Source organism: Cibotium barometz, chromosome 46 (assembly GCF_041138505.1).
Source record: "Cibotium barometz isolate CiBa-2024 chromosome 46, ASM4113850v1, whole genome shotgun sequence".
Taxonomy (NCBI): Eukaryota; Viridiplantae; Streptophyta; class Polypodiopsida; order Cyatheales; family Cibotiaceae; genus Cibotium; species Cibotium barometz.
This window is the reverse complement of record NC_141091.1, coordinates 3252865-3262423: the sequence shown is the minus strand read 5'-3', so window position 1 is coordinate 3262423 and position 9559 is coordinate 3252865. Positions and strand designations below refer to the sequence as shown.

The window sequence follows — 9559 nt, the reverse complement described above, 5'->3', positions numbered from 1 at the left end:
ATGGTCCATTAGACCGAGATTTCTATCTAAATAGTCCACCATAGAAATTTTTAATTTTACAGAGTTTTAATTTGACACCCCTTAACTTGATCCGCTCTGGGTTAAGTGTTAACAGCAGCAATCTGCCAGCACAATCCACTAATCTCATAGTGATTTACTGAAGTCATTAACGTCATTCCAGCTACGAACATTATCACAGGGACTCGTCCCATTCATCCTTATTAAGGTTTTGCTTAGTTATTACAATTCAGCCAAAATTCAAAAAATCTTCATTTTTCAATCAGAATCCAAATCAACTCATCAATTCTCAATTAGAATTTAAAATCATATCAACCACATTCGAATTCATCATCTAGATAGTATTAATGCTTACAATTTCAAGTCTTAGATTCACTCATATATACTGCCAGTAAAGAACTGCACTTATACTCTTTGTATATATGGGTAGTCACGGTCCTTGGAACTATAAGGTAAATACCATTATGTCTAGGCCTCAAGCAAGTCAGGGATTCCATTCAATTGCGGTACTTCCATCTGAAGACCCAATTACCAATTTACGAATTTTAGTTTGAATATTAATTTGTATGAATCTTATCACACAATTACAACCTTTTACTCCTTCTTCATAAATTTTTGACGTTTTTGGCTTCTCAGTTGATCCTCATTAGCCAAATTGCTCGGATACCAGCTGTGAGATCCTTCTCCCGACCGCGCAACGTATTTAGGGGTGCTAGCAGCGGAAGTAGCACTTCTTGCACGAGGCAGGGTCCCAGCCTTGCCCCCACGGATATCCAGACAAGAGACTAATCCATCAATTCTTCCAAAACCGAACTCGGAAAAACTTCCCTTGTCCGGAAAGCACGGGCGATTCCTCTAGGATAACTTTTCTCTAATGAAGTCAAAAGCCTGAACTAGCGGAACTGATCTGACTAAACTCGTAAGTCCCATATTCAGATCAGGGAAAAGATTGTACTTAGATCATAGATACCAACGCTTTTTTCCTCATTGAGAGGCACAGTCGTTGATTCTTTTCCATAGAAAAATTTTTATCCAAGATTTACCTTATTTATCGTACTATACAGAAATTGAGTCTCGATTTACGGATCCATCAATCTAGCCTCTAACCCCATCCAGTCCAACCACTGTAGTGATGGGATCCAATTAGGAATTTCGGTTAGGTTTTGTCCCAGGTACCAGGGAAAAGAGTTCCCACGTCCCCTAGCCGAATATTCATGCAAACATAAAACTAGTCACACCACTTACACACCCAATATGAACTTGCCTTTTTCACAGATTCAACAATCTTTAAAACAATCATTTAATGAAACCATAGTGTTACTGATCATAATTCTCTAATTGTCCGATTGAATCCTAATTTCCAATTCCTTCTTTCATCGGTGTACCTATGACATCATTGGTAACCAGAACGCTCACCACCTGTTCACTCAGGGGCCTTTTCAATAGTTCCTAGCTCATAGTACCCGACAATATAATCACATAAATAATATCCAGATGGAATCTCCGTTGAAGATCAGCAAGATCAACCAACAGATCCATATAAAAGAGCCATGGACTCATACGTTGAGGACCACCAAGGTCAATCAACCAGATCCATGCCCGAATTCAGAAAATAACTCTTACTCCTTGTTCCAATATCTTCCCCGACGTACTCGTGGTGGGTATCTTCGGCGACCCAGAGCCCGAGCACCGTATGGTCAGCACCCTCTAGGATCCTTCGCAGGTCAACTAGCACTTCACTCATAGGCCGCTTCCTTGGTCCCTCATCCACTGTACTGGAAGCTCACCATTTAATCAAACCGAGGTTGGTCAAGACTTCGGCTGACCTTGCTACGTGAGATGTCCTCCGATGACTCTCCTTCTCAGCAGTTGCAACTTTAACAGATAGGTCTCCACGACCTCATTCACAAGACGGTCAAAATGCTTCCCCAACATTCTTGATATAAAATAGTCATTTAAAAACAGATTTCACAAACAATTACAGTTCCAACAATATTTCTATCTTTTCTCATTACTGCGTATCCTTTCACATTAGACCCCATCTTTTTTTCATCTTACCACAATTTTATTTTCAACATCGATCCCTATCACATCACATCATTCCTTCATCAATTTACATCTAATTGCATCATCAACACATCAATCCACATCATCCATACATCCATCCACACATCTAATCGCATCATCAACACATCAATCCACACCATCCATACATCCATCCACATCATCCATACATCCATCCACACATCTAATCGCATCATCAACACATCAATCCACACCATCCATACATCCATCCACATCAATCCATACATCCATCCACATCAATCCACATCATTCAAACATCCATGAACATCAATCCACATCATTCAAACATCCATGCACATCAATCCGAATTATCCACACATCAATCCACCTCATCCATACATCCATCCACATCATCCTCATCAATCCACACCATTCACTTATCATACACACACCAATCCACATCATCCATATCAATTCACATTATCCACACATCCATCCATATCTTCCATACATCCACCCACATCAATCCCCATGTCAATCCACATCATTCAAATATCCATGCACATCAATCCACATTATTTCATAAGCATTCCCATTCTCATCTAATCACATCTTTTTCTATCTCATCACTTATTTCCTCATTTTTCATCATAAGATCTCACCCACTTGCATCTACCCATATATCTCATCACTTCACATACATTAACATCTATCCAGCTTACATCGCATCTTATCACATTCATTTCACATCACATCTCATTCATTCACATCCTAATCCACATGCTAACACAATCATTCATGTCCCCTATCGTTCATTCACATTCCAATTCAGTGAGTGTGAACTTGGAAGCGATCATAATTTATAAGTGACTTTTGGGCACCAAACTTTAATGAAGTGGGAACGCACTCACTTATAAATATTGGCTAAGTCCTAAGAGCTATTTGAGCCTAGATTGGGTAATACTTACCACCTGTTCACATGCCACAACCTTGTCAGCAGACAGTTTCACACGTACGGTTCACGAGTGAGCGTCCCCTAGCCCGAAACTACACATAGGCCATACAAGCATGAAAACAGCATGCAATTTCATTTACAGGCAAGTACATAAAGATGCTATGCAATGCAGCATTGTTATGGACAATCCCCGTTCATGAGACTATACCAAAATAGACGTGCTCCAAGCAAGTACACGAGGTACCAGACCCAATGGAACACCAATCCACCAAGCATTTCCGGGCATGTACACGGAGGCACAAGTCCCAACGAAAAGCCAAGTCTACAGTATCACATGAGTGGCATCAATCCCCGGCATAAACAACTGCCATAGACAACAGTCCAATGTACATACATGACAAGAAAGCACGGGTGGACCAATTTGGTGCCCAAATGGTAACACAATCCTCCTCTTCCCCTTCTCGAACCTCCAAACTCTTGCCACGTGGAAGCTTTGTGAAACTCTTAAGATAATATAGAGAAGACTTGCACTACCCATTCTAATTACTTTCAATATTTCGAATTTTGAAGTTTAATCCATACAAACATCTTTGAGAGAGAACCGACTTGCATATGTCCGGGGCAAATGCAATGAACAACTATCACAAAGAGCTCGCAGTACATTACATGTTATTGCAATGAACATCTATCACAAAGATCTCGCAGTACATTACATGTAATTGCAATGAACAACTATCACAAAGATCTCAACATATATATCACGTACAATCAACTGTTTGAAATTTGCTAACTTGCAAAAGTCTGGGTAATTAACGGAAGTGCCATCACCGCGGAACGACAAGCCAACTTCTACGTCATTGTCCAGCGTGCCAGTATCAAACTACTAGAAGACATTGCATGAATTGATAAACATTTGCACGGAACCTTTGTACTGACAGACTCTAAAAATTGAACTTAGGTTTGGTCATACAATAAGCACATACTTAGCTTCACAAGAGAGGACTTAGTTTTTCTTCTTTACAAAACAAAGGCATTAACAAATGCACGGTTTAGCTACCATAAAATGCTTGTGAATCTCATTACTAAATCAGAAAGAAAGACAGATACTTACTGAAGAGACCTGGCTACCATATAACAATATCTAAGCAAAGCATGAATAAAGAGAGATCAGTTCTAGGGTTCTCATATAACTGAATATGAATTTAAACCAGGCTACACAACTCAATAGAAGTGAGGCCGATTGTTAAACCTCTTCTGAGTAAATGCTGATTGCTGCACTAAACTGTCATGCCCTGCATGTAACTGCTTTCTTTTCTTGTTAGCTACCTTTACAATGCCCTTCCCTACCCCCATTCCCGTATTAAATGGAGTTCCTACAGTCTGAATTTTTCTTTTACCCCCTTCACTAACTATATGCAAAATCTCCGGAAAGTCCTTATTTGACTTCAATCTACCTTTACTAGCTTGTACAATGCCTCTATTTCCAAACTTCAGGGCACCTGCACTCTTGAGGACACGAGGAATTTTTCCCCTTGGACTGCTCTCCTGCCATCGCGAGACTGTAACTGCCTTTGACACATGATTATCAGTCCTAAGTCTAGAAACCACTTTCCAGCTGCCTTGGACACCACGGGGGGTCTCCTTGATATTGCGTCTGAACACTTTCTTAGGTGGGGGTGAAATACTTCTCAAAACTTCCTGCTCACACCACGCCTCTGTATCAAACTCCAAACCTTTCCTCCTAAGGGCAGGGCCCCTTCCAGGTCGACCATGACTAGAAGTTTCAGAGCGCCCTCGTTTTCTCCTGGGTAAACCGGGAGCACTCCATTCATCTACACCACCATATCTCGACGGCTCTCTCCACTGGTTAGCCTCATCATCACTTAAACAAGAGAGCTCACCTTGGCCCCTCAGGTAATCTGCAGGATTCCCCCTCCAATTGATTTTTCTTCTTCCACCCTTAGATAGTAATCTGACCTCATTCCCAGCTACTACAAATATCTTTCTCATCGAAAGTAAGGCATTAACAAACTTGGCACTTGGCAAGCTTGCCACAACATCAAGGTTACCATCCCTGTCAAGATTCCTAAGTACAAGCATCCCGACCTCTAGCAATCCAGTGTGGCAGAGAGACTTCTCAAACAGCTCGTTCAGAGCTCCACGCAGCAGTTTGTAGCTAAGACCTTTTGGAAGACCCTCAATGACAAGCATGCACTCTGGATCAGCTGCACAAGCTCCTGTTGAAATGACGCCATTCCAGGTTGCTATGGGTAGCGGGGAGACACCAATTGACATGATACAATCGGACTTCTTTGCTGGCTCATCTCCAAATCTCCGAGGCACCACAGAGATAGTCCCAGGCTGCTTTGAAAGCTTATTTTTAGGTTGCCTTTTCCTGTCCAAACTGGTGTGGTGCCCCTGTTTGGACAATTGCTCGTTCATGTGAGTGTTTGCCATTTGAGGCCCCCCATGCCTGTTGCTGTCAGAACAATACCTTGCCCCAGGCCGCACGTAACCTGGAGGCCGAAGAATGATGTAAGACATAGGACTGCTATTACACATGAAAAGCTGGGTATTCTCAATGTACTCATCCATTACTGCATCCACTATAGCCTCTGAGTTAAACTGAAAGAAAGCATAATCCTTTCCAGGTTGGACAGATATATACTCCAGATAACCTGGCTGATTAGTGTCACTTGATATTATAGGTAGAATTTCCTCAAATATTTTCCTCACACAATCAATTTTGAACTCTTGTCCAGGGGCAGACACACCAACAAACAGGGCCCGCTGTGGATATACAATTCCTTTATGCTTGGACATAAGAGGAATTGAGCTGGAATCACGACAAATGAAGACATCATCCCCTATGTCCTTCAGAAGTTGAGGATTCTTGGTGCATTTAAAGACAATGGCATCAGCCATAATTTCTGAGGCTAGCTCCACATAGGCATCACACGATTCAGGAAGAAGATAGACAGAGCTCACAAATTTAAAGTCAGCAGGTCCATCAGAGCCCCGGAGAACTCTGGCAAAGAAGACTTCAAGATATTCGTTTTGCCAACGAGACTTTGGTATATTGCCTACAAAGACTACTCTTGCTGGCTTCAATGGCATGTACTCAATGAGGGGCCTCACAGAGGTGTGGGTACCTTTACACCCTTCAATGTTGAAATGAAAACCATTAACTCCCCACTCAAACACATCAAGTTGATTAGCCGCAAGAACAATATGGGCCACCTTCTCTGTTGCTAACTCCAGAAATGCAAAATCTTTGACGACTTTAACTACCTGAATTTGACTGAGTATTGCAGGAGCAAAATCAAACCTTTCAAGAAATTTCTCCATCAAATTCTGCAAGATTTCTTCAAGACTCTCAGTGCCATCTGGGATGCAGCCTACAAACACCGACTTTTCTTTAGCTACCATAGAACGATTCGACACATCTACCACAGGATTGATTGTGTAGTCTGCATCAGAGGGCCACTTCCAATTCAATTCAATTTGATGACTGAAAGGAGCAACTGACATTGCTGAAGGTCTCTTTACAGGTGCTGAGGGTCTCTTTACAGCACACTTCTGAACCTCGACATGGTATGAATTGTGAGCAAAATCAAGTGAATCCTTATGCACAATGTCTGAAGGAGATAAACTTTTGCACGCTCCATTTCCCCTTGCCTGCTCGGCCCTTTTGCCAATGTGCCACACATTCCCTAGTAAGTTAACAATCCAAGGAAGCATAGTTATTATAAACATCATCTTGTATAGAACAATAACAAACAAAGCCAGAATATATGAACACTCCTCTACCTACCTTCTGCATCACACAAGACCGATGGCACTTGCTCTGTCAAGTAGGTTCCCCTGCCAGGAGTGCCAGGAGTGCTGGGGGAGAGGCCATTGCACTCACACTCTCCTTCTTCGCACTCATGACTGTGGCTAGAATCAGTGTCTGCATCTTCATACCCGTCAGTTTGACTGCACTCAGCATCACCTCTTTCCGACTCTGCATCCCCACTTCCAGAATCTTCCGAGTGGCTGAACTCCGCATCCACAGATCTTTCGATCTTGTAGCTCCGGCTCCGCTCAGAACCCCCAGCTGAGCTATATCCAGGTGGCTCATCCCGCAGAAGAGTTTCTAAGACTGTCTGTTCTTTCATGTCCAGTTTTGAGGTCTCTGACAGTGCAACAGCATCATGACTGAGGCTCCTCACAGGTCGCCTTACACGAGTGAGATCCTTTGCAGCAAAGTCCCTTGAAGTGAATTCATCATCTTTGGTCTCTTTTGGTTTCCCATCACCTGAAATATCCTCAGAAATTGAATCATTGTGCACCTTTGCAGCACTTGCTTTGGATGCATCTCCCAGTGTGAAGCCATCCTTCTGATCCCTAATGAGAACTGAGACCATAGTACCTCTAGAACTTCCAGAGGTATCAAGCTGGGCAGATTTCTCCAAAATTTCTTTCTGTGTGAAAGTCTCATCTTGTGAATTATGTAAATCCTCCGTCTGCCTTGTCTCCTGCTGCTCTTCTGCAGCATTGGAACATGGCTCTTCTGAAAAGCTTTTGTTCCTAATGGATGTATTAACTTCCTGAAGCCTTCTGTTGCGGGGTCTCTTCTTCCCAAACTCCTTCAGATCACTGTGCCCCATAGATGGGACTTTCTCCATCTGCAGGGAACACATTTTTGGAGATGCTGCTTGTTTACATCCATCCATCTTCTGAAACCGAGTAGCCTTCACAGAGCGCCTGATTTTTTTGATTCTAAGACACAATTTCCTGGCTAGATCACTGATGGCTGCCTGATTATTGACGGTGTGCAAAGTGTCATGCTTTGATATAGCTCCTGGACATCCCGCAGGGAAGTTCTCAGGTATAACTTCCATGGGGGCATGGGGCACTCCATCATGTTCATCATGATGCAAAAGATTCCCTTGCGAGCTAGTACTCGCTTCAGACTTGCTCTTATCCATGTCCTGGACAATGCTAGCCTTCATCTTGGATGGAGCAGGGGCCAGTTTCATCAGAGAGCGAGGGATTCCACACAGATTGATAACAAGCTTACCTTTGGGGTCCGCTGCTACTGCAGCTGCAAACTTGCCGCCGCAATCAGGCTCCTTCTGCTTCGCTGTGTAGCTTTTCCATCTCAGAGCTGGAGTCCCGTTTGGCTCATTGACCGGGGCAGGGGTCACGGGGGACTTCAAGCTGCTGCCACTAGTGGCCTCTCCCAGCTCGGCGCCTTCTTCTCCATTCTCCCCAGTTGTCTTAATTCGGCGCTCGTCCTGCTCTTTCTCACACACCATATCCTCAGCGGATATGGGGATGACGTCGGCAGAAGGCATGGTAGCTGGCTATAATATAAACCTACTAAGAGAAACAGCAACAGAGAAAACCCTAATGAAAAAGCAGGCAACAGAGTGTAGGGGGCAGTCACAGAAGGAAAGGGCAGCGAATGGCCATGCTGGTGGTGGCTCCAAACGCAAAATGAAACCTAACCAACGCTGTAAAACCCTTGACCTTAAACCCTGCCCGCCTCGAAAGAAGCCAACTCACCAGCAAAATATCTTTCCCTAAATGCCCCTCTGCGCTTCATACCATACCGTGCCTTTTTGTCCCTTATCTTCTTCTTCTCTTTTTTATGGACCATCCCCATTTGGAACCCACATCCAAGCGTCCACACCACCGCTTGAAAAAAATCAGCTGGAATTCCGGCTGCTTTGAAATTAACGGCGCTTGACATTTTGGAATGTAAAATCGGCTCCACATTGACTATATCTTCCCCACTTCCCGTCGCCCGGCCCCCGCCCCCACCCCAAAAAAAACGAGGCGTTACCTTGTGAAATTTAGAAACTATCTTCCCATTGATGCTAAATGGGTAGATGAAGAGTTCTTCAAAGATTGCCCGCATGTGCTTTAGACATATTTGGATGCTTTTCAGTTGCGGACAACTGTTTAGAAGCCGGGAGGGATGTCACCATTTGGCAACCCAATTGGTCCACCCGTGCTTTCTTATCATGTATGTACATTGGACTGGTGTCCATGGCAGTTGTTTATGCCGGGGATTGATGTCACTCATGCTATACTATAGACTTGGCTTTCCGTTGGGACTTGTGCCTCCGTGTACATGCCCGAAAATGCTTGGTGGATTGGTGTTCCATTGGGTCTCGTACCTCGTGTACTTGCCTGGAGCACGTCTATTTTGGTGTAGTCTCATGAACGGGAGTTGTCTATACCAATGCTGCATTGCATAGGATCTTTATGTGCTTGCTTGCAAATGAAATTGCATGTTGTTTTCATGCCTGCATGACCTATGTGTAGTTCCGAGCTAGGGGACGCCCGCCTGTGAACCGTGCGTGTGAAACTGTCTGCTGACATGGTTGTGTGGCATGTGAACAGGTGGTAAGTATTACCCAATCTAGGCTCAAATAGCCCTTAAGACTTAGCCAATATTTATAAGTGAGTGCGTTCCCACTTCATTAAAGTTTGGGCGCCCAAAAGTCACTTATAAATTATGACCGCTTTCAAGTTCACACTCACTGAAGTCCCGAGGCAGACAAGACT

The 9559-nt window shown here is 43.6% G+C and overlaps 1 protein-coding gene across 1 annotated transcript; it reads right to left on the bottom strand.

Annotated features, from left to right (window-relative positions):
- Positions 1–4046: 4046 nt before the first annotated feature.
- Positions 4047–8599, bottom strand: LOC147611814 (uncharacterized). Its single transcript, XM_086783658.1, has 2 exons — positions 6813–8599; positions 4047–6711 (listed from the first exon to the last, which is right to left on the bottom strand). Exons 1-2 carry the CDS (start codon positions 8338–8340, stop codon positions 4220–4222), a joined length of 4020 nt encoding a protein of 1339 aa, XP_086639784.1. The 5' UTR covers positions 8341–8599; the 3' UTR covers positions 4047–4219.
- Between the last annotated feature and the right edge of the window lie 960 nt (positions 8600–9559).

Coding starts and splice junctions, on each gene's coding strand:
- LOC147611814 (XM_086783658.1), bottom strand. CDS start 8,340: ATGCCTTCTGCCGACGTCATCCCCATATCCGCTGAGGATATGGTGTGT. Junction 6,712..6,812: donor GGTCTTGTGTGATGCAGAAG/GTAGGTAGAGGA, acceptor TTAACTTACTAG/GGAATGTGTGGCACATTGGC.